The sequence below is a fragment of the Coregonus clupeaformis genome, chromosome 3 (genome assembly GCF_020615455.1).
Source record: "Coregonus clupeaformis isolate EN_2021a chromosome 3, ASM2061545v1, whole genome shotgun sequence".
Taxonomy (NCBI): Eukaryota; Metazoa; Chordata; class Actinopteri; order Salmoniformes; family Salmonidae; genus Coregonus; species Coregonus clupeaformis.
Window position 1 is genome coordinate 16,293,586 of NC_059194.1, and position 25,231 is coordinate 16,318,816.

The 25,231-nt window shown below is 43.3% G+C and overlaps 2 protein-coding genes across 3 annotated transcripts in view; both read right to left on the reverse strand.

Annotated features, from left to right (window-relative positions):
* The window catches only part of LOC121541139 (NXPE family member 3-like), an 89,265-nt gene extending 79,006 nt beyond the window's left edge, over positions 1-10,259 (reverse strand). The window contains exon 1 of the mRNA XM_045207453.1: positions 10,127-10,259. Within this exon, the coding sequence (XP_045063388.1) occupies positions 10,127-10,158 (32 nt within the window). The 5' untranslated portion in view covers positions 10,159-10,259. The remainder of the gene's footprint in view (positions 1-10,126) is intronic.
* Positions 10,260-10,844: 585 nt separating this feature from the next.
* On the reverse strand, positions 10,845-13,925 carry LOC121541129 (NXPE family member 3). 2 transcript variants are annotated; one of them, XM_041850110.2, is made up of 3 exons: positions 13,834-13,925; positions 13,610-13,679; positions 10,845-11,639 (listed from the first exon to the last, which is right to left on the reverse strand). In XM_041850110.2, exons 2-3 carry the CDS (start codon positions 13,670-13,672, stop codon positions 10,845-10,847), a joined length of 858 nt encoding a protein of 285 aa, XP_041706044.2. In that variant the 5' UTR covers positions 13,673-13,679; positions 13,834-13,925. The 2 variants fall into 2 exon arrangements, 1 of the variants encoding a protein (XP_041706044.2); XR_006657418.1 differs by lacking the exon at positions 13,610-13,679 and having other exon boundaries at positions 11,553-11,639.
* Between the last annotated feature and the right edge of the window lie 11,306 nt (positions 13,926-25,231).

Here is a 25,231-nt window from a genome sequence, read left to right on the forward strand (position 1 = left end):
TTATTAACACAGCCAAATAATGGTGTTTTAAATCAAGCTGAATACTACACACCATAATATTTGTCTTTGTAATGTTCCATCACTTCCTCTTTGGCATTCCTCTTAACCAGGATGTACAATTTACAGTATTCAATTGAACAGAAAGCAATAAATGTAGTCAAATCATAACAGTGACCTACCACATTTTTGCACAATTTGAGTCATCTGTGGAAAAAAACATTTTCAAAAAAACTTTTAAATCAAACCAAAGAACAATCTTTTACCTTTTCCTCCATTCTTTAATCCAGTTGCTCAAAAATCCAGTTGCTAACTACTATAACATGTTGCACTGAAACTGGTCTTTTTGTTTGAACATCACCTTTCAAATCTACTGAGCTTCATCATCTTTCAGCCAGTTGCTGAGGCAAACTAACTTGTTCACATTTTCTGAAAGTAAAGCTGACCTTTTCTTGTTCACAATGTGACCTGCAACTGAGAAAAGTCGTTCACAGGGAACAGTGGTTGCAGGAGTGGCTAGATATTTGTGAGCTAGTGAGGCCAGCTTCTCATGGGCTCCTGAATGAGATGCCCACCACCTCAAGGGGCAGTCCTCCAATTTAATGGTGGGCTCTGCTCTGTACCTCTGTATGGCAGGTTGGACCTCTTCATCTTCTGATTCTGAATCTGAGCCCATTTGCAGAAGGCTGATTTTCTTCCTGGGTGGCCCATCATCATGTGTCTGTGAAGACCTTCTGGGTGATTCTTGTTGCAGCATCCCTTCAAGTGTGGTCCACACCTCTTCCCTGTCTGTCTTGGGCAGGCATTTCAAGTCTTTGAAACGAGGATCCAAAACTGTAGCAATCTGGAGCCATGCATTGTTGAGCTGTTCTTGACGGGATGCTAGGTCCTCCTTGAACTTGGTCTTGAATCTCACCACATATGCAGGGTCCTCATCACAGGCTTCCATCTTGAGACGCAAGTGGCAGAGAGAAGGTAGTACCACAGAACAGGAGACATAGGCCTCTCCACCCAGGAGCTCAGTTACATACCTACGCACACAAACACACACATGCACACAGAGACAGTGTATTATTAGAACAGTGGTTATCAACATATTATTATTATTATTATTATTATCATCATCATTATTTTTTACATAGATACATGTTATTGATATTTGACTTGGTTTAATTCATTCCAGAAAATAATCAAAGCGATGTTATTTGATAAGTTACAGACTGATTTACCTGCATGGCTCTAGAAGTGTCTCCAGCCTCTGCAGTTTATCCCACTCTGCTGCGGTCGGCAAAACGAGTTTGTGCTCCTGATTGTCCAGGGCTGCGATGACAGAATCTGACGGCCCAGCAAACGCATGTTTGGCGTTGACATGGTACTTCAAGCTTGAACAGCTCCGGTGAAATTGAAACTCCTTCTTACAAATCTTGCAAATAACCTTGTACTTGTTAACTGTACCATCATCATTCTTTTTATATTTGAATCCGTCAATAGGCCCACTTTGCTCACCTTGCTCCATCTCGCCTCTAGCTCCCAACCACTTTCCTGACCTGAATAATTTGTCACACTGCGCATGCGTGAAATGCGTTAAAAAAATTGACGTAATTAACAGCAAACAACTAATTAACGTCGTTAACGCGCTATTTTTGACAGCCCTAGTGTTATTTCATAGTTTTGATGTCTTCACTATTGTTTACATTTTAGTCATTTAGCAGACGCTCTTATCCAGAGCGACTTACAGTTAGTGAGTGCATACATGCATACATATATATTTTTTTTTCATACAAGCCCCCATGGGAATCGAACCCACAACCCTGGCGTTGCAAACGCCATGCTCTACCAACTGAGCTACATCCCTGCCGGCCATTCCCTGCCCTACCTGGACGATGCTGGGCCAATTTTGCGCCGCCCCATGGGTCTCCCGGTCGCGGCCGGCTACGACAGAGCCTGAATTCGAACGGATCTCTAGTGGCACAGCTAGCACTGCGATAGACCACTGCGCCACTCCGGAATTCTACAATGTAGAAAATAGTCAAAATAAATTAAAACCCTTGACTGAGTAGGTGTTCTAAAACTTTTGACCGGTACTGTTTATGTGTGTGTGTGTGTGTGTGTGTGTGTGTGTGTATATATATATATATATACACACACACACACACACACACACACACACACACATAAACAGTACTGTTCAAAAGTTTGGGGTCACTGACATTTCCTTGATTTCCATGAAAACATACATGAAATGAGTTTGAATAGGAAATATAGCAAAATGCATAGGAAATGTAGTAAATATTAATTGTGTCCTTCAAACTTTGCTTTCGTCAAATAATCCTCCATTTGCAGAAATTACAGCCTTGCAGACCTTTTGGCATTCTAGTTGTCAATTTGATGAAGTAATCTGAAGAGATGTCACCCCATGCTTCCTGAAGCACCTCCCACAAGTTGGATTGGCTTGATGGTCACTTCTTACGTACCATACGGTCAAGCTGCTCCCACAACAGCTCAATAGGGTTGAGATCCAGTGACTGTGCTGGCCATTATAGACAGAATACCAACTGACTGCTTCTTCCCTAAATAGTTATTGCATAGTTTGGAGCTGTGCTTTGGGTCATTGTCCTGTTGTAGGAGGAAATTGGCTCCAATCAAGCGCCGTCCACAGGGTATGGCATGGCGTTGCAAAATGGAGTGATAGCCTTCCTTCTTCAAGATCCCTTTTACCCTGTACAAATCTCCCACTTTACCACCACCAAAGCACTCCCAGACCATCACATTGCCTCCACTATGCTTGGCAGATGTCAACAAGCACTCCTCCAGCATCTTTTAATTTAGTCTGCATCTCACAAATGTTCTTCTTCGTGATCCGAACACCTCAAACTTCGATTCATCTGTCCATAACACTTTTTTCCAATCTACTGAACATAAGATAGGGGGATTACAAGTGTTATCAGTTTGTACTTTCATCTGAAAAATTATGTTATTGAACAAAAACTAATATTAAGATGATATCCCTACCAGCGTTGGGATTTGCATACGCTTTTAAGGAACTCTATAAGACGTCTATAAGCCTCAATGATGCTTTAAAACTGTCAGTGTTCAACCATAACGTGACAAGAATGCAACAAAATAGATTATCTGGAATGACATTTAATCTCACGGGTTGCAAAAAATACAGTCCCTACTAATCTATGCCTCTAGTCTTCTGATCTGACTAGCTGGGTAATACCCTAATAACCCAGCATAAATAACCAATCTTGCTCTTTTTAAAAGAAAACAACCCAACCAGGGCCACCGGCAAAGGTGTGGCGAGCAGGCATTTGCCCCAGCACTTTTCAATTAGGTGGGGTACCGCCCACCACTTTAATACATTTTTTTGAAGCTCATCATTTGTCAACTCACACACAATTAGTAGCCTATGTCCTCATCAGAGTGCTACATGTTGTGTGTGTCTTGACAAATCTGATTCAGATCGGGCATGGCGCACATGTCTATAGAAAGCAGATGGAAAAGAATTCACTCCCGCCACACACACAAGAAAAATAAAAAGTCTTTAAAGTATTGTTGTAGCAGCCTACACCTAAACATTAGCAATCTGACATGCTGTAAGCCTATCGGTCTGATCAACTCTAGCCTACCTATGCACCCTGTCACATCTGGCCGGGGGAAAGAAGTGGTAAACGGTATGTACAGGGGAACACTAAAATAACACATCCGAGATCTGAATGAATGAAATAATCTTATTAAATACTTTTTTCTTTACAAAGTTGAATGTGCTGACAACAAAATCACACAAAAATTATCAGTGGAAATCAAATGTATTAACCCATGAAGGTCTGGATTTGGAGTCACACTCAAAATTAAAGTGGAAAACCACACTACAGGCTGATCCAACTTTGATGTAATGTCCTTAAAACAAGTCAAAATGAGGCTCAGTAGTGTGTGTGGCCTCCACGTGCCTGTATAACCTCCCTACAACGCCTGGGCATGCTCCTGATGAGGTGGCGGATGGTCTCCTGAGGGATCTCCTCCCAGACCTGGACTAAAGCATCCGCCAACTCCTGAACAGTCTGTGGTGCAACGTTGCGTTGGTGGATGGAGCGAGACATGATGTCCCAGATGTGCTCAATTGGATTCAGGTCTGGGGAACAGGCGGGCCAGTCCATAGCATCAATGCCTTCCTCTTGCAGGAACTGCTGACACACTCCAGCCACATGAGGTCTAGCATTGTCTTGCATTAGGAGGAACCCAGGGCCAACCGCACCAGCATATGGTCTCACAAGGGGTCTGAGGATCTCATCTCGGTACCTAATGGTAGTCAGGCTACCTCTGGCGAGCACATGGAGGGCTGTGCAGCCCCCCAAAGAAATGCCACCCCACACCATGACTGACCCACCGCCAAACCGGTCATGCTGGAGGATGTTGCAGGCAGCAGAACGTTCTCCACGGCGTCTCCAGACTCTGTCACGTCTGTCACATGTGCTCAGTGTGAACCTGCTTTCATCTGTGAAGAGCACAGGGCACCAGTGGCGAATTTGCCAATCTTGGTGTTCTCTGGCAAATGCCAAACGTCCTGCACAGTGTTGGGCTGTAAGCACAACCCCCACCTGTGGACGTCGGGCCCTCATACCACCCTCATGGAGTCTGTTTCTGACCGTTTGAGCAGACACATGCACATTTGTGGCCTGCTGGAGGTCATTTTGCAGGGCTCTGGCAGTGCTCCTCCTGCTCCTCCTTGCACAAGGGCGGAGGTAGCGGTCCTACTGCTGGGTTGTTGCCCTCCTACAGCCTCCTCCACGTCTCCTGATGTACTGGCCTGTCTCCTGGTAGCGCCTCCATGCTCTGGACACTACGCTGACAGACACAGCAAACCTTCTTGCCACAGCTCGCATTGATGTGCCATCCTGGATGAGCTGCACTACCTGAGCCACTTGTGTGGGTTGTAGACTCCGTCTCATGCTACCACTAGAGTGAAAGCACCGCCAGCATTTTTTTAAGTGACCAAAACATCAGCCAGGAAGCATAGGAACTGAGAAGTGGTCTGTGGTCACCACCTGCAGAACCACTCCTTTATTGGGCTTGTCTTGCTAATTGCCTATAATTTCCACCTGTTGTCTATTCCATTTGCACAACAGCATGTGAAATGTATTGTCAAACAGTGTTGCTTCCTAAGTGGACAGTTTGATTTCACAGAAGTGTGATTGACTTGGAGTTACATTGTGTTGTTTAAGTGTTCCCTTTATTTTTTTGAGCAGGGTATTTATAGCCTAAGCCAATTTAACTGTGTAAAGAGAAAATGTGAATGTGATCAAATTTGGTTTATATTCAAACTTTGGTTGGTTAGGCTACCTAGGCCTTTTTTAAGTCCAAAATTGACTGGAACTAATCAAATCAACAGAAAGTGATGACAAGCTAGACTTAATACACCTGTAACTATTCAATTCCAGGTGTATCTATAGGCTACATGATGCAACCCAGCATTAAGCAAGCTCAGCACTGTTAATTATCTTGTCTAATCGCAGTTGTCTAGGTCTGTAGTGGAAACCCCCATTCGCCTAGTTTAAAATATATAATTCATATGTACAAGTGCTGCAGTTTGACAGGGTTTTCATCCTCCCTATAGGGCAATGAGTTTGTCCAGGAGTATTACAGTGTGTGACCTGAGTGATAAGCCCAATTTTAAAAGAGTGTCTGCCTTTAAAAAGCAATGAATCCCTTTGCAAATGGCCTACGTGGCATTGATATGAGTCAGAAACTCTAGTGTCAAAATTGACTGAAGTGTAAATAGAACAATTTGTCATGAAGTCATTCTCATCTAAAACGGAGTTTGGAACATCCACGTGTCACAACGGGTGAATTAAGGTTGGGTTTTGATTATGTACATTTGCCCACTAACATGGGGTGAACAGCTCCAGTGATTGTCCTCTATCCAATAGTATAAGACAGTGAGACAGACCTGCCCAGCAGCCCGACTTTGTTTACATAAGACAACACGTCATGCATTTCTTTACTTGAGAAATACTGCACCAAACACCTTTTTAGATGTAAAATTGCTCAACTTAAACATACTCAGCAAAAACGTTATCTTAAATTCATTCTGGGGATTTTGAGAAAGTGAAATAGGCTTCTGCTTCTAGAGCAGGGGTGTCAAACGTCCGGCCCGCGGGCCGGATCAGGCCCGCAAACGGGTTTAATCCGGCCCGCGAGATGATAAAAAAAATAAAAATTAAAAAAATAATAATAATAATAATAATAATAATTTTGTAAAGTATAAAAATGCGCTGCAATTTTTCAATAAAATAAACTGCTGTTCCAATTGCGTCCACTGGATGGCGCAATAGCAATTGTGTTAAGCAAGCAAACTGTTTATACCGGGGCAGAGCAAGTAGGTCAAGCACGTGCAGCCAATGAGCTACTTTGTTTTGCCCGCGATATTTATTACGGCTTCTACTTTTAACATTATGTGCTTTGGCACCCTCATTGCCCCAATATGTCTCTGTCAAAAAAGAGAAAAGTGGAAGCAGAGTGCAGAGTGTTCCAAGAAAAATGGTCATCCTATTTATTCACGGAATTGAATGGGAAAGCTGTATGTTTGGTGTGTTCAGAGCATGTTGCAGTGCTGAAAGAATATAACCTTCGTCGCCACTATGTGAGTCTTCATGCCGACAAATATGACAACTTTCAAGGACAGCGGAGATGAGAGAAGGTGAATGAACTGTTGGCGGGTCTGAAGAAACAGCAGTCTGTGTTTACTCACAGCCGAGACATCAGTGACGCTGCAGTGAAAGCTAGCTACCTCATTGCTAATGAAATCGCAGTGGCTTCAAAACCATTTAGTGAGGGTGAATTTGTAAAAACATGCATGATGAAGGCAGCGGAGATTGTGTGCCCTGAAAAGCGGCAGGCTTTTGCAAATATCAGCCTGACAAGAAACACAGTTGCAGACAGGATTTCTGATCTTTCAGTGGATTTGGACAGCCAGTTGAAGCAAAAAGTAAAGTCATTTATTGCGTTTTCGGTTGCAATTGATGAAAGCACGGACATTACAGCTGTTGCACAACTGGCCATTTTCATCCGCGGAGTTGATGACACATTGACCGTCACCGAGGAGTTCGTGCCGATGACAGATACAACGACAGCAGCTGATATTTTTACCGCACTCGTCGGCGCGCTGGACAGGGTCGGAGTGGACTGGTCCCGCGCTGTCAGCCTGGCTACAGATGGTGCGCCCTCAATGATCGGGAAAAAAGCAGGCGTTGTGACAAAGTTCATAGAGAAAGTGCAATCTGCAAATGGAGGACGTGCTTTTTTGACTTTTCACTGTATTTTGCACCAGGAGGCTTTGTGTTGCAAGTCATTAAAGATGGATAATGTCATGAAGGTGGTCATCCAAACTGTTAATTTCATCCGATCCAGAAGCCTGAATCACCGTCAGTTTGACAGCCTTCTCAGAGAGAAAGACCACATCTATGGCCTGCCATACCACACTGAGGTAAGATGGTTAAGCCGAGGTGCTGTGCTGAGGCGTTTCTTTGATTTATGAGAAGAAATTGAACAGTTCATGGAAGAAAAGGGCAAACCAGTGTTAGAATTTCATTCCGCAGAATGGATGCAGGACCTTGCATTTATGGTGGATGTTACAGAGCACCTGAATAACTTGAACAAACAGCTGCAAGGGCGCAACAAAGTTGTCACGCAGTATTATGACAGCATACGTTCTTTCAAGTTGAAGCTGTCATTGTGGGAGACGCAACTTGCCGGTGGTGATGCAGCTCACTTCCCCTGTCTGAAAAATGTGTGCGCGACCCAACATGTGGCAGACATGAAGCGGTTCAAAGATAAAATAACGGGACTGTTACGGGAGTTTGAGCAACGCTTTCAGATTTATGTTTATATGTTTTTATGTTGATGTGCTATTGTTTTTAATTGATTTTATTTTATTTGTATATTTAACCTATTCTTGACTCTGTGGTTCTTGTACTTGTTTGGGGAACAGGATTTCATTATTTTTTATCTACATTTCTGCCTGAGAAATGACACCCTGATATAGTTCTGTGATCTGTGAAACAGTTCTGTTAATCACTGAGGCATTGTGTGCTTGTGTGTTCTTTGTCCTCAGAACTTTCAAATAACTTGGTGTTTTATGATTAATAGTGATGTTGTGCTTTTGGACACTGTCCTCAGGCTCCAGCTTTATGTTTATATGTTTTTATGTTGATGTGCTATTGTTTTTAATTGATTTTATTTGTATATTTAACCTATTCTTGACTCTGTGGTTCTTGCACTTGTTTGGGGAACAGGATGTCATTATTTTTATCTACATTTCTGCCTGAGAAATGACACCCTGATATAGTTCTGTGATCTGTGAAACAGTTCTGTTAATCACTGAGGCATTGTGTGTTTGTGTGTTCTTTTTCTTTAGAATTTTCAAATAAACTTGACGTGTTTTATGATTAATAGTGATGTTGTGCTTGTACTATTTTGGACACACTGTCCTCAGGCTCCAGCTTTATGTTGTATGTTGATCGTATTAAAACAAAGAAAACAATCTGAAGTTGTTGTTTTTAAGTTATATATACACACCATGATTTTTCCGGTCCGGCCCACTTGGGAATAGATTTTCCTCCATGTGGCCCCTGAGCTAAAATGAGTTTGACACCCCTGTTCTAGAGTGTCCCATAGGGGACAAACATAATTTACCAAACATGGAATCGGTTAGGAAACACCTTCAAGACTGAAATCTTGTTTTACTAAAGAGCAACAGAAAAACACGTGCCAATCGATGTGTTCGGAGGGGTACAGTGTCTAGAATTAGAATAAATACATTTTAACAGACAATTTGCTATAAAAACAGTACACAAGTTCTATAAATGAATCATTGCTTAACTATCTTTTATGTATAACAGAAGAATCAAGGCAGAGCTGAAAGCAGGCAATAGTTTGACAAACACCAGAGGGCATTAATTGGGAAGAATCTACGGTAGTAATACAGTCTCACTGGTCACCTTGAGTTTCCCAACCATATACAATAATGGCTATCAGAGCACTGAACAGCACCTAGAATTTGACTGTTGTTTTCATGATGTGGTTATATTTTTTTATGTATTGGTTGCCATTTTCTATGCAGTTGATTTTACAGACAATCCCTTTTGAATGCTTCTCTTTTCTCACTGCGGACAGACAAAGGACAGGAAGAGGTCCACTTCATTTTGGATCACCACGGGGGGCGGGTGAATGTTATCTGGAGAATAGTGGCAGGAGGTCATCTGCCAAACGTCAATGAGGACCACGGGCAAGTCCCTGAATATTTCCCTTAGAGCCATGTCGAGCTGCCAGGAGAGCCAGTCGCTGCCGTACACATCCTTGTAGCCCGTGTTGGCTGATTTGATCACTACCAGAGTAGTGGGAGATCTTCTTAGCAGCGACGCCACAGCCCTACGGATGACGACCAGACGGTGTGCATACATAGCCAGTGGGTACGTGGTGAAATGAGCCCAGATGGTGAAGACGACTACAGAGTGTGCACCCCCTGCCAGACCCTCCACCTCCCTGGCGATGTAGTGGAGGTCAGCCCAGGGGGTCTTGCTCGTCCGTATAGGTATCCCATGGGCTCGCCAGATGATACGGGTGTTGGACTGGGTGTCGACTGCCTCAAAGGGGCCCGATTTGCTTGATGTGTGAAGGTTCAGGCGTTTCAGTGCTGCAGAAAGATCACATTGGGTACAAATCCTGCAGTCAATTTTGATACTTCAACCATAATTTCTATTAAATGGGAAATGCAAAAATATCCGCCCATAATAATTTAATTAGAACATCGGAATTAAATCCCCTTTATTTTTTGAAACAAACTAATTCCAATTCAATTGATATGATCAATTGATTATTGCAATTCAAATTGAATTCCACGTAAATTCTCCACTTCATGAGTTAATTCAAGAATTTAATTTTCTAATGTAAAATCGAATTGAATCCAAGTGTTTCCCAACACCCACAAAATGGTGGCAACTACCTGCAAGAATGTTTCCAAACCCTTTCTTTGTTTACGGTGTACAGCCAATGAGGCCACTCAAAGTAATACATAACCACATATCTGAAGTATCTTAACACTGAAAGGATTACAGAATATATATCTTACTTGGCACAGTTTTCTCCAGGTACTCCAACCATTGACGGAGAGTGGAGTCACCCATCAAAAGGATCTGTTTGTCCTTCAGGCATCCAGATACCAGTTCAGCTGCGGGAAATGATTTTGAGTCACACACCAGGGAAGTCCAGCGATCTTGGAGGTAGAACCCAGACGGTACTGGGGTGTGCAAACCAGGACGGCATTTTGTTTGTGATCCTAGAGAGAGAGAAAAACAATTGTTAGATAATCTGAGCAAAATCTGCATCGCTAGCATTAGACGACACTGGGTTGTAATAATGACGCCAGTTTGCAAGTTGATAACAAGCCAGGTTTAAACCATATGAAAGGATAGGACTTGTTTAAAGAATGTGACTTATGTCGGTAGCAAGGTATTGCTATCTTCTGTGTAGTGGTATTACAGTAAAGCAAGGTACTGCTGTATGACTATTTTGTGTAGTGGTATTACAGTAACGCAAGGTACTGCTGTATTCTGTATTGTGGTATTACAGTAACGCAAGGTACTGCTGTATTCTGTATTGTGGTATTACAGTACAGGAGGGAAAGGAGGAATATGTTGTAGGGTCTTACGGGTTTTGTTGCCCTGTTGCTGGACATGTACAACTGAATTATCACCTGGGAGAATAATGTTGAATCTGCAAAAAAGGAACTCTTGTTATTTGATTAATACTACAATCCAAACTGAATGTGATCAGTGATGGAACCATATCTACCTCTTAAGAAGAGTTGTCTCCAACTTGGAGAGTACTGCCTGGTAACCACCCATGCTGTGGTAGGTCAAAGCATGGCAGGGCAGGGAAGATGGCCGCCGACAGAACCAGGACTCTCCAGTGACTGGCTCTCTGTACTCACAGCAACACTGCAAGTCATTCCCCACCAGCCTAGGACTTCTCTGGGCATTGCACATCGTTGTTTCCTGCTTGCCACCCTCCTCAAAGTAGCCTAGGAAGTAGACCTTATCTGGGTCCTGTTCCCTGTGCCTACACAGTACCTGCACGGCCTCACTGGAGTGCACTAGGCGGATGGACACCTTGGCAGGTCCGGGCCAAAGCAGGGCCAAGCGGGCAGTGTAGGTGCCATTAAAGTGGTCTGTTACAGCTCCATAAGTACTGGCCTTAAGTTCTGCGTTAAACAACTTGGCCTGAAAAAAGTCCCCTCCATAGGTTTTGATCCTGTTTTTAGTATCTCTAGCTATCAAAGTCACATCTATAAACCCTCCAACTGTGTGGTTTGAATTGGGGTTGACAACAGAGAATGAGCACTTAGTGGGGTTTGTGGCCTCATCTGTGGATAAGAGGTCAACAGGCGGTAATGACCATTGTAGCTCTGTGACCAGAGATTCCCATTCCTCTTTACTTATTAAGGAGTCATTGATTGGTGTAAATGTCCTGTTGGTGATTCCACTACAAATATGAACATGTGGAGTATGAGTGGTAACGGTAGTGTGGTTGACTTGAAGGTAATGTGAAAGAATATTCAATTGGCAATGGTTGTCTCGACACACCTGAAATGGAAAGACATGGTAGCCCTTATTACATTTAAAGTATGATCTCATGAACTGTGCTATATTCACAGTTCTTACAGCTCAGCCAATGAACTCTGTGGCCTGAACATTTTCAGCCTCATAATGATATCCATTGTTGTAGTACTCAAAACCGCCCTCAAGTATTACAACTTCTTGACTCCGTCTCAGACAATGAGGACTCGTAATCAATCGAGTACAAAACTCTCTCATAATTAAATCAGCCCCGTTCAGTCAGCGCATTAAAACACTTTATCCCTTTCATGTTTTTAAAGCTGATTGGATGTCAAAACTATTGTAAATTCACCATCCAACTGAGGGACCTTACAGAGACGGGAAGTTATTCTTAAATCATGAGAACCGCCACTTTTGTAAACAGATGTACCCCATTCAACAAATTGTGTCCGTAGAGCACGGCGCTTGTAACGCCAGGGTAGTGGGTTCGATCCCCGGGACCACCCATACACAAAAATGTATGCACGCCGGACTGTAAGTCGCAGGGAAGATGGCCGCCGCTTTTGGATAAAAGCATCTGCTAAATGGCATATTGTTATTATTTATGAATATATTTTCTCCTGTACTTAGATGTTCTTCAAATCCTTTGCTGTGGCACATCCCAATTTAAACCCCTTTTAGATTTAAATTTAAGGCAGCAAACTGAACTGTGCAAGGCTGTGCAGAATTTAACTAGGCACTCAGGTCCAGTATTATAGTCAGGTCCAGTATTAAAAACCCTTGATAAAAGATGAGCAAAGACTAGTAAAAAGAAGACTAAAATAAATACAAACACTGAGCTATATCGTATCTTCAAAAATTGGGAAATCATATTTGTTTATACTAACACAATTGAAAACAGTAAAGGGATTGTTTAAGAATCACAAAAAGTTAGGGGGTCAAAATTATTGGCACCCCTGTTTTCAATACCTCACTGAGCATTTTTCTAAAATGTTTGGGAGGGATCTTAGAAAATTATAGCTCTCTGGCCAGTGGTGGGTTCGGCGTCGAAAAGAATCACATGCAGAAAAGAACCCTATACCCACTGTAAAATATGGTGGTGGATCTTTGGATGTTTATGGGGCTATTTTGCTTCCACTGGTCCAGGGGCCCTTGTTAAGGTCAAAAGCATCATGAACTTTACCCAGTTTCAGAACATTTTAGCCAAAAATATGGGTGCCTCGGCCAGGAGGCTTAATCTTGGCCGCAAGTGGATCTTACTGCAATCAACATTTTGCAATAGCCATCTCAGTCTTCGGACTTGAATCCCATTGAAAACCTGTGGTTTGTATTGAAGTGGACAGTCCATAAGTGCACACCGAAGGATATCAAAAATCTGGAAATATTCTGTAAGATCCCTCTCAATGCGTTCTCCAATCTCATAAAACATTTTAGAAAAAGACTCTGTCCTTATCCTTGCAAGGTGAGGTATTGAAAAACAGGGGTGCCAATATATTTTTCCCCTAACTTGAGAAAAATAAATATTACTTGTTTAACAAAATAATCTTTCAATTGTATTAGTTTAAATAATATAATTTCCACATTTATCTTGCATACAATTTTATACAGTCTTATTTGCTCATCTTTATCAAGGGTGTCAATCATTTCGGACCTGACCGTACATCACATGCTCAACTGTTCTCTTGGGGACAAACTATCACCACTGCTACTTTGCCTCCCAGCCTATAACTAACTTGGAGGAACATTGAACATAGCAGTGTAAAGCTGAGACCAGGCTGTAAAGTTAAGTTACGCTTTTCAACAACTAACTATTTCATGAATCATTATTTTGACCAAAACCAGAGCAATATAGAGTAATCTGAATAGACAAAGGCTAATTAAAATGGCATTTGAAATTATCACATCTTAAAGTAGCCTAAGTTTAGGGATTTCAATCATGTTACAGTACTTGAATTCATCTTATGTAAGATTAAGAATATGAAAGAGCTTTAACTTACTGTTAAAATATAAATGTTGATCATTACAAACAAAAACAATATCAGTAACTTCAGTCTTCCCATTCCCAATCTATTGGTAAATCAGAAGGTAAAATAATATCAAAGTTCTAACAATGCTTTGTTGAAATGATAGAATTGAACAATCAAAGTTAACAGGCAGCACTCCAAATCTTGAATATGATGAACAGGAAGTTGTCAAAACTAGACCAATATATATAACTTACTTTTGGACTGTTTCCCTTTTTATGAGTTCCGGTGAAAAATGTTTGTGCCGGGCCCCAGTAATGACTAACTTAAGCACTAGAATGTTTTTTAATTATCCTCTTAAGGGTTGTGGTGCTGTAAAGGGCCAATGCTCCTACCACGCCCTTCCAGAAGCTTCCCAGTTAGGAGGCTAATAGAGCCCAGCTGAGATTCATTGGTCAATCAAGTGTGTTATTGGCTGGACAATCAGCCCCAACAGTATACTGCTGCTGCTGCTCACGCAACTGAAATTAGAACCATTTACTCTGCACCTAGCTACACATTGTAGTGTGATATGTGAATGCTTCCATATACACCAGCGTTTTCTAAACTCTGCCACTGGGGCCCACGTTTAGTTTTTTTCCCTAACACTACAAAGCTTGGTTGATTATTTGGATCAGCTGTGTATTGTTAGGGCAAACACCAAAACGTGCACCCCTAGGGGTCCCGGGGACCGAGTTTGGGAAACCCTGATATACATTTACATTTAAGTCATTTAGCAGATGCTCTTATCCAGAGCGACTTACAGTTAGTGCATACATTTAAAAAATGTCATACCCCCTGTGGGAATCGAACCCACAACCCTGGCGTTGCAAACGCCATGCTCTATCAACTGAGCTACATCCCTGCCGGCCATTCCCTTCCCTACCCTGGACGACGCTGGGCCAATTGCGCGCCCCTCATGATGAAGCGAGCAACTGCGGCCCCTCATGATGAGTTCAGATTTTTGGTGCTCGTCAAACATGTCATTACAAAATCATGGGCATTAATATGGAGTTGGTCCCCCCTTTGCTGCTATAACAGCCTCCACTCTTCTGGGAAGGCTTTTCGCTAGATGTTGGAACAATGCTGCGGGGACTTGCTTCCATTTAGCCACAAGAGCATTATTGAGGTCGGGCACTGATGTTGGGTGATTAGGCCTGGCTCGCAGTTGGCGTTCCAATTCATCCCAAAGGTGTTCGAAGGGGTTGAAGTCAAGGCTCTGTGCAGGCCAGTCAAGTTCTACCACACCGATCTCGACAAACCATTTCTATATGGACCACGCTTTGTGCACGGGGGCGTTGTCATGCTGAAATAGGAAAGGTCCTTCCCCAAACTGTTTCCACATAATTAGAAGCACAGAATCGTCTAGAATGTCATTGTATGTTGTAGTGTTAAGATTTCCCTTCACTGGAACTAAGGGGCCTGGCCTGAACCATGAAAAACAGCCTTAGACCATTATTCCTCCTCCACCGAACTCTACAGTTGCCACTATGCAACTTTTTGAATTCAACTTTTTCACCCCGGATGCTTTATCTGGACTTAGATCTGCAGAACCTCCCCCACCCAAAAAAATTATAATAAATGAATATAAAAAACCTAAGTAACATTATGCCTTCTAATTGCAGTCGCTATACTCTTAATATACAGGAGAAATATCGCCTTATGGTGAGAATACCCGAGTTTCAAGCTCGGCTTCAGACACAATCGTTACGCAAGGGCAATTTAAGTGTAGTATCAAGTTTCAGGAGAATACCCAGATAGAGACAGTGTCGAAGTAACAAAAATGTATTACAAAAACAGGGGGCAGGCAAATTACAGATCAAGGACAGGCAGAGGTCAGTAATCCAAATCAGAGTTCAAAAGGTACAGAACGGCAGAGGGGCTAATGATCTTGGAGATGGGGAAAGGGCTGATAAACCGGGGGGAAAGTTTGCGGGACTCCACCCGGAGGGGCAGATCTCAGGTGGAGAGCCATACCTTCTGCCCAAGATGATACCGGGGAGCCGGGGTCCGGTGGCAGTCCGCTTGTTGTCGATACCTGGAGGTGGTCTTGAGAAGTGCCGACTGGGCTCTCCTCCAGGTACGACGACAACAGTGGACAAACATCTGGGCTGAGGGTGTGCCGACCTCTTCCTCTAGCTCCGGGAAGATCGGGGGCTGATAACCCAGGGAACACTCAAAGGGCAAAAGACCCGTGGCAGAGCAGGGAAGGGTGTTTTAGGCGTATTCGACCCACACTAGTTGCTGGCTCCAGGTGGTGGGGTTGGCGGAGACCAGGCAGCGCAGAGTCGTCTCCAGGTCTTGGTTAACTCGCTCCGACTGGCCATTGGACTGAGGGTGGAAACCGGAGGACAGGCTGGCCGACGACCCAATGAGTGTGCAGAATGCCTTCCAGAACCGGGACGAGAACTGAGGACCCTGGTCGGAGACCATGTCCAGTGGGAGTCCATGGATCCGGAAGACGTGCTGCACCACGAGCTGGGCAGTCTCTTTGGCGGAGGGTTGCTTGGGGAAAGGAATGAAGTGGGCGGCTTTGGAAACCCAGTCCACAACTGTCTGGATGGCGGTGTTGCCATCAGACGGGAGAAGACCCATGACAAAGTCCAGGGATATGTGAGACCAGGGACGGTGAGGAACAGGCAGAGGTTGGAGGAGACAACCCGGAGATTGCCGAGGAGTCTTGTTCAGCGCACAGATCGTGCAGGCGGCGACGAACGTGGAGACGTCAGAAACCATGGTAGGCCACCAAAAGCGTTGTCGCACAAAGGCCAGGGTCCGATGGGAGCCCGGGTGGCAGGCAAGCCTGGGAGGGGGTTGGCCCACTCCATGACCGAGGAGCGGACAGCGTCAGGAACAAACATCTGGTTATCTGGCGGTAGGCTGGGGCCAATCCACCACCGATCTCACCTTCCCGGGATCCATTTGTACACTACCTGCAGCGATGATGTAGCCCAAGAAGGGGATGGTGTAGCAATGGAATTAGCATTTCTCCGCTTTCACAAAAAGCTGGTTCTCCAGGAGGTGTTGGAGGACCTGTCGGACGTGGAGCACGTGTTCTTGGGCGGAGCAGGTGAAGACGAGGATGTCATCGAGGTAGACGAAGACAAACCGGTTCAACATGTGTCAGGGAACATCATTAACCAGGGCCTGGAACACAGCTTGAGCATTGGTACGGCCAAATGGCATGACCAGATACTCGTAGTGACCGCTGGCCGTGTTGAAGACTGTCTTCCACTCGTCCCCCTCCCGTATCCACACCAGGTGGTAGGCGTTCCGTTGGTCCAGCTTGGAGAACACTTTACTTCCTCCGATACGCCCTGCAGGAACGTGTCGAACAGCGCTTCCGGGTTCCAGGTACACTCAGCTGCCAACGTGTGGAAATCCATTGCATAGTCTGCCACACTGCGGGATTCTTGCCGAAGCTGGAGTAACTTCCTGGCAGCCTCACTCCCTGACAATGGAGCATCAAACACCTTCTTTACCTATTGCATGTACTCCTACAGATTGAAGCATACGGCCGACTGTTGTTCCCACACTGCCGTGGTACAGGCGAGAGCCCTCCCAGACATCAGCGTGATGAGGTACGCTATCTTAGAGCGGTTCGAGGGGAAGGAGGAGGGCTGCAGCTCGATGATGAGCAAACATTGAGCGGGAAATGCCCGACTCTCCAGCGAAGCGTTCCGGGGAGGTAAGCGGGGTCCTAAGGAAACCGGGGTGGCCGGGGAGGCTGCACTGCTAACAGCCGGGTTACTGAGGGGCTGGGAGGTTACCGTCGTGGTAGGCTCCCTAACAGACAACCCGCGGAATTGTTCCAGCAATGTGTTAAATGCTCGGTCATGGCTTTCGGCCAAGGTCTGGAACCCTTTCATGAGACCACGAAGCAACTCCTCGTGCCTTCCAATGGTGGCTCCTTGGGAGGAGATGGCATTGCAGAGCTGGTCCGAGTCTGCTGGGTCACTCATGGCCAGTTCGTACTATTACGTTTCAGGAGAAGACCCAGATGCAGACAGTGTCAAAGTAACAAAAGTCTATTACAAAAACAGGGGGCAGGCAGTCTCAGGGTCAGGGCAGGCAGAGGTCAATAATCCAGGGTGGTGTGACAAGGTACAGAACGGCAGGCAGGCTCAGGGTCAGGACAGGCATAATGGTCAAAACAGGGAAAACTAGAAAACAGGATCTAGAGAAAGACAGGAGCAAGGGGAAAACGCTGGTAGGCTTGATGAAACAAAACGAACTGGCAACAGACAAACAGAGAACACAGGTATAAATACACTGGGGATAATGGGGAAGATGGGCGACACCTGGAAGGGGGTGGAGACAATCACAAAGACAGGTGAAACAGATCAGGGTGTGACATGTAGGAAAGGAGGATGATACCGCGTCTGTGCCACCAGTAAATACAGGTAGTAGTGTTAATCTCCCTGCACAGTCCCCACAACCAGACAATTTTCTCATGGCTTCTGGAAAGAAGTTGTGAAGGAAAATTGTATGTTTGTGCTTTTCTAAAAACCAATTTCTGGGTTCATGCAAGTGACTGATTGATCGTGCCTGGGAGGAATCCTCACTGTCAGTATAAGCAATTTGGCAGTATGTCCAGAACATTGTTTTGAGAACTGAAAGGGGTGTCTCAGTTTCAATGTCTCAGCTTGGAGAGAAGAATCCTCGTGAGGTATTGGTCTGTCATATGCATGACCCAGTATTGGTCAGTTACATGAATGAAGCAAACATTAATGATGAATTATTATGAATGATGAATAACCTAAATTATGCAAATATAACTTGTCTGTATACAAGAGAACTAACGGGACTGCCCCGGTGGAGCTTCTGAATTGGTTGGAACCTCTCCAGCGCCCTGATAATAAAGAATGATTCAATTAAGATTGACTTAGAGTGTCCCTCTGTAGAATTTCCACAGCAATTTGGCGTCACAAACTAGATTATTGATTCTGCCTGCGCAATTTTCCAGTGGGGGTCTGCAAAGAAAACCGGTGCCACATTTGATGAAGCGTGAGGGAAATTCCTGTCTGACCAAAAGACGACGAGACCTGCCCAGACCAGAAACTTACTGTGAGATGCCCAGGAGGAGACACATCCGCGAACAATTGAGGGACATGTCTTCTGATTTCAGTAAGTCAATTTAAATGAATTTGTATAAAAATAGAAAGATAAGTACTGAGTGAATGTGTCAAAATATGTGTGTTATTCTATGTGTATGCGGCAAGACTATAGATTCTATAGAAACCATAGCATTTATGACTATATAAACTATTGATACTATGGAGGGACTATAGATGCTGTAGGGAATATGATGTTATAGGGACCATAGATACTATGGATGCTAAAGGGACTGTGATGCTATAGGGACTATGGATGCTCAGGGACTATAGATACTATAGAGACTATGGCGACCGTAGAGACTACAGAGCAGGGATCATCAACTAGATTCAGCTGCAGGAAGATGTTTTTCTTGAGCCGATGGTCGAGGGCCGGAAACGTAATTAAGCCCAAGGGGGTGTGGTATATGGCTAATGTAATCGCACACGCTTTTTCAGTTCTGCCCACACTTTCTATAGGATTGAGGTCAGGGATTTGTGATGGCAACTCCAATACCTTGACTTTGTTGTCCTTAAGCCATTTTGCCACAACTTTGGAAGTATGCTTGGGGTCATTGTCCATTTGGAAGACCCATTTGCGACCAAGCTTTAACTTCCTGACTGATGTCTTGAGATGTTGCTTCAATATATCCACATAATTTTCCTTCTTCATTATGCCATCTATTTTGTGAAGTGCACCAGTCCCTCCTGCAGCAAAGCACCCCCACAGCATGATGCTGCCACCCCCGTGCTTCACGGTTGGGATGGTGTTCTTTGGCTTGGAAGCCTTCCCCTTTTTCCTCCAAACATAACGATGGTCATTATGGCCAAACAGTTCTATTTTTGTTTCATCAGACCAGAGGACATTTCTCCAAAAAGTACGATCTTTGTCCCCATGTGAAGTTGTAAACCGTAGTCTGGCTTTTTTATGGCGGTTTTGGAGCAGTGGCTTCTTCCTTGCTGAGCGGCCTTTCAGGTTATGTCGATATAGGACTCATTTTACTGTGGATATAGATACTTTTGTACATGTTTCCTCCAGCATCTTCACAAGGTCCTTTGTTGTTGTTCTGGGATTGATTTGCACTTTTCGCACCAAAGTACGTTCATCCGTAGGAGACAGAAGGCGTTTACTTCCTAAGCGGTATGAGGAACCGCGGCAGTGATACATATGACAGAAGAAGGCTAGAGCTAGTCTTAGAGAGTCTTAGAGAGAAGACTAGAGTGAGGGCAAGTAACGGTACCATGCCCCGCTGACAGCTGTCTGTAGGCATTTATAAAGAGAAATATCTACATGGTCTGCAGCCACTGATAATAGCATGAGGTGCTATTCTATAGGCACTGTATAGCTTGAGGTTCACCTCAAGCTGAACCTCGGCAAGATGGAGCTGCTCTTCCTCCCAGGGAAGGACTGCCCTCTCCATGATCTCGCCATCACGGTTGACAAACCTGTTGTGTCCTCCTCCCAGAGTGCAAAGAACCTTGGCGTGACCCTGGACAACACCCTGTCGTTCTCCGCTAACATCAAAGCGTTGACCCGATCCTGTAGGTTCATGCTCTACAACATTCACAGAGTACGACCCTACCTTACACAGGAAGCGGCACTGGTCCTAATCCAGGCACTTGTCATCTCCCGTCTGGATTACTGCAACTCGCTGTTGGCTGGGCTCCCTGCCTGTGCCATTAAACCCCTACAACTCTCACGTCACCCCGCTCCTCCGCACACTCCACTGGCTTCCAGTTGAAGCCCGCATCTGCTACAAGACCATGGTGCTTGCCTACGGAGCTGTGAGGGGAACGGCACCTCCGTACCTTCAGGCTCTGATCAGTCCCTACACCCAAACGAGGGCATTGCGTTCATCCACCTCTGGCCTGCTGGCCCCCCTACCTCTGCGGAAGCACAGTTCCAGCTCAGCCCAGTCAAAACTGTTCGCTGCTCTGGCACCCCAATGGTGGAACAAGCTCCCTCACGACGCCAGGACAGCGGAGTCACTCACCACCTTCCGGAAACACTTGAAACCCCACCTCTTTAAGGAATACCTGGGATAGGATAAAAGTAATCCTTCTACCCTCCCCTACCCCCCAAAAAAAAAGGAAAAAAATAAAAAAAGAAAAAAAAGAAAGAGTGGTAAGGGAGATTACTGAGTGTGTTTGGATGTTAAAGTTGTGTGATTGTGAAATATGACATATTAAGCTGATTGAAATTTGGATAATAAAATATTGAAATGTGGATATTAAGCTGATTGAAATTTGGCTAATAAGAGATTGAAATGTGATAATAAGCTGATTGAAATTTGGATAATAAGAGGAATTAAATTTGGAAAATAAGCTGATTGAAATTTGATAATAAGAGATTGAAATGTAGCTATTAATTAGAGCGGGAATGAGAGCTGTCAGGGGACTAGCTCCAGTGAGAAAGATGATTGAATGGATAACACAACCAGTTCTGTGTGAGCTGAGTTTTCCGATCTATAACGTTATCTAGCGGTTCTGTCCACCACCGCCCATCGTAGTCTGGGACTACTAATAATAGCACAAGGGTTATTGTTGTTTTATTTGAAGTAGCGGTCTATAGGCATTTCTGGGTATTGTCTATGTGGTCTGGGACCACTGTACCATAGTCTTTGGGAGGCTAGAGAACCATTGAAGATACATATGGTGCATAGGATGCACATGGTGTGGTGTGGATGTGAATACCTAAGTATTGTTACATAGGGAAAAGTGAATGCAAATATATGAAAGAATAGAGGACAATTTCCAAATATGTTGTTAAATAGAATACGAGTGAATATTTAAACTCCTGTATGAATAGAACACTGATGTAGAGGAGGAATTTGTGATGTAACACAAATGTATAATGGGTTACTAGAAATAGAGTCTCAGACAAAGATTGGCCTATATCCACTTTTGGTAAAGGTACAGGACTTGACTTACACCTAACCATTAAAACTATTAGTAGAACCAATGAATGTTGATCATGATTTTCTGTTAACTAAACTTAATGCTACAATTTATTGTACTCCCAATGGAGTTTTCATTGATATCCCAAATGATTACGTTCTAAACCAATTCGTGAGTAGGCAAAATGGAAACTGCCTCTGTTTCCCTGTCTATGCTGTCTCAAGTGCCAGACTGATTATGGATAGAGCGTGCCATCTACAGGGGACTGATAGACAGTGCCAGCCTAGTTAATACATATTGATCCCTCCATAGCATTACATATGAATCTTAAAATAATAGACATTTAATAAATATTGAAGCAGAAAGTGAATATCCAACAGAGATTGGTAATACAAATATAGAGTAATTTTTAAAGGTATACTAAAATGAAAACAATGCCTTTCAATATGGAGAAAGTTATCATGTTTGTGTTGTTTTGTTTTAAACCTTGCAATAGGGGGTAAAGCAGAACATTGTTTGAGAGTGATCCGAGTGTATTAGCAGTAGTGATTGAAGTCTTCCTATTGGGAAGGGAGTCCAAGTTGATGGAAACAGATATGGAGACTAGTGAAAGTAACAAAGTGAATGGTAATTGGCTTTCAGATAGCACTCTAATAATGCAATGTCTTAGTAATTTGAAGAAGTAAATGTTTCAATACAAGGTCACATGACGAACAGAGGGATTGAGCATTGGGACTGATATTAAATTAGAGGCCACCATCTGGAGTTTGGGTTAGAGATAAGCTTCCTGTGGAACAACAGATATCCACTGTTCACACTGTATAATCTGTTTCCATTATGTGGAACTGTGTTCAGAATTAAGTAGATCCAAGGAAATGTTTTGTATCGAATATTTAGCTGATAAACTAGCACCAACTTTTTGAAGGTCCTAGCAGAATTGTTAAACAACAGGTTTCATATTTTGACTATTTTATGTCCCAGGGACATTTTGTACAGAACTGTATGTCAATGCAACAGGTCAAAATGACAATGATTACAAGAGAGGGGCTCTGGGATTGTTTACTTTAGAAGGTGCCTATTCAGCTTGACGGGACACTGAATCATCTGACGTGTCTGACGTATAATTCTGCATGGGTTTTATCAAGACTTCCTGCCTAAGATGCAGTAAACTCGATTAAGTTTATTTTCTTTCTTCCAGGACAAAGTTTTTTTAAACGTGTTTATCAATTATTTTGTATCTCTCCCTTTGAAAGGCTTCCTAAGGCAGTTAAAAGTACCCGGATCCAGCTGTTAAGGGACCTCCCAAATTAAGTAAGGCCTGGCAATTATGTTTGTTTTTAACCTAAGATTTTTACCACACACTTGCCAGCATCCAAACACAACCCATGTGTTATGAATATTTATTAGTGGTGTTAATACTCTGTTTGATTTATGGTGTGGGGTCTCGTTATTTTGGTTTTAGTGGGTTTTTCACGGGTTAGAAAGGATGCACCTTAACGGGCACACAAATGAAATTTTCGGAAGTTTCTATTGTCAGAGTTTTGGTTGCACACATGTAAATTCTCTTGATAAGAAATGTACTAAAAACCCAATGTAAACCTGATACACAAAATGTTTGAAATGTTTGAAATATCTTTAAATAATGTCTGAGGTACAGGGAAACAAACACCTACTTAATAGGGCTGACTGACCTCTGACCTCTGTTCTGACTTTCTGGTGAGGCCTGATCACCCTCACTAGAAAGACTAGAGACATTGGGTGAGATTTAAATGGGCATTGTAAACACTAGATAATTAGGAAGAAGGGTATCATTTATCAACAGTCCTATGTGTGATTCGGATCACGAGAAGGAGAGAGAGAGAGAGTGCTGCCCCTGAATGAGGGACACCTGTCTCTAGTCTATTTTACCATTACCTTATGGGATGCAATTAAGTTAAGATGGAGACATCAAGGGTTGTAATTTTATTTGTTATTTTGATTTAACAGGCAGTGTTGTTGTTTTTTATTACCAGTCCCCTGGGTAGGGCTGTGGCTGTCACAAAATTTCGGCAGCCGGTGATTTTCAAGCAAATAACTGTCGGTCTCACGGTAATTGACCGTTAATTAACATTAACACACTTAGCATCTCCTGGCTTCCACACATAGCCATAAGCCACTTATGCAGACTTTTGGAACATCTACATTTGAAAAAGTCTAATAAATCCATGTAATATAGCCTACACCTTCACAATAAATCCATTATTTATTTTAGACAGGTCTAAAGAAGCATGATATGAAGAAAATGTAGTGTATTTCAGATGAACAGAATAGCATTCTCTGAGTTGTCCTTATGTTAGGTCATGATCTGGCTATGCCAAATGGCTGTGGGCTACACTAGTTCATTTAGCAGTCAAGATTTGCTTAGAATTCCATGGCATTATTTTATATTATTTTAGAGTATGAAGAATACAATTGAACAAAGCTGAATAAAATATAAATATTTTCTCCAAATTATTTGAGGGAGTGCGCACATGCGGCTATTCTGTGCGGTTAACAAAGAAATAAGTACTCCTATATGCTTAATTTAGAGTTATTAATGTAACTTTAGTTGTTCTACAAACGTTGGGCTATATGTTTTGATTTTTAATACATTGTAAGGCTGCATGATGCTTGAAAGGCATAAGCGCTGCTTTGTTTTTTGCGCAGGCTGTACACTCTTCATTAGTCTCTCATTCACAATTTGACAAGCACTTGATAATGCCTCGAATTTCACAATGGCATCCCCTTTGTGGCCAAAATGCACCCTAAAAAAATCCATGCCTTTTGCGGCCAGTGGCCGTTCTGCGCTTGGCCCGGAGTGCTGCTTTGTGCCCTTCTCCCTGAGTGCTGCGTGCTCCTAAGCACCTCTCACTCACATGGCTTTCCATCACGTGATCGGGTCTTTCTCACAGACTACAAGTGAAGACAGACACATCGGAGACGCAAATGCACAGGTCCTTATCCAATTCCAAGGTGAATATTGAAGATATTGGAAGAATTGTCCACATTTACTTTTCGTCAGCCAACAAGATGTGTAGGTCTAACGAACAGCAAAAGCACTAGCCTATGTCAATCTACTATCCCCCATAGTACAAAAGTCTACCTATTCTGTGCGAGAAACAAATATTCCAAACATAGTCTGGGACAGCTGTGGGCTGCAATAGATCCCAAATTAATACGACTTGCATCAAAAAACATTTTTTACGCAATGTGGCTGACGCAACATATTAGAACATTTAGCTTAAATGTTGATAAACTATTAGGCTATTTCTTCACATCATAAGCGTAGCAATACGCACATGGCATTAGATTATAAGCGCAAATGTTCAATTAGCGGGAAAACACCATTATCAAAAGTGACCGCAAATGTGATTATGCATCTAATGCTTTTATTATAAAGGTGCATTTTTATGGTGAAAATTATCTTCCCCAAACTTGAAACTCGCACGCTGCTTATGTATGCCAGTTAGGCTCTAAACCACTGGTAAAGCAGATTAACGTGCTTAATTTTAAGAAGTTATTTGGCCACTTTAGTTGTGATACAAACCTTATCAAAACAAATAGACCTACGGACTAGGCTACATGAGGTGTGCGACTATGATTAGAA

Bases quoted from the DNA above. Each gene is read 5' to 3' on its own strand.
- LOC121541129 (XM_041850110.2), bottom strand. From the start codon at position 13,672: ATGGGAAGACTGAAGTTACTGATATTGTTTTTGTTTGTAATGATCAAC. The intron at 11,640-13,609 runs GTAAGTTAAAGC...TTTCCATTTCAG, and splicing joins TCAACATTTATATTTTAACA to GTGTGTCGAGACAACCATTG.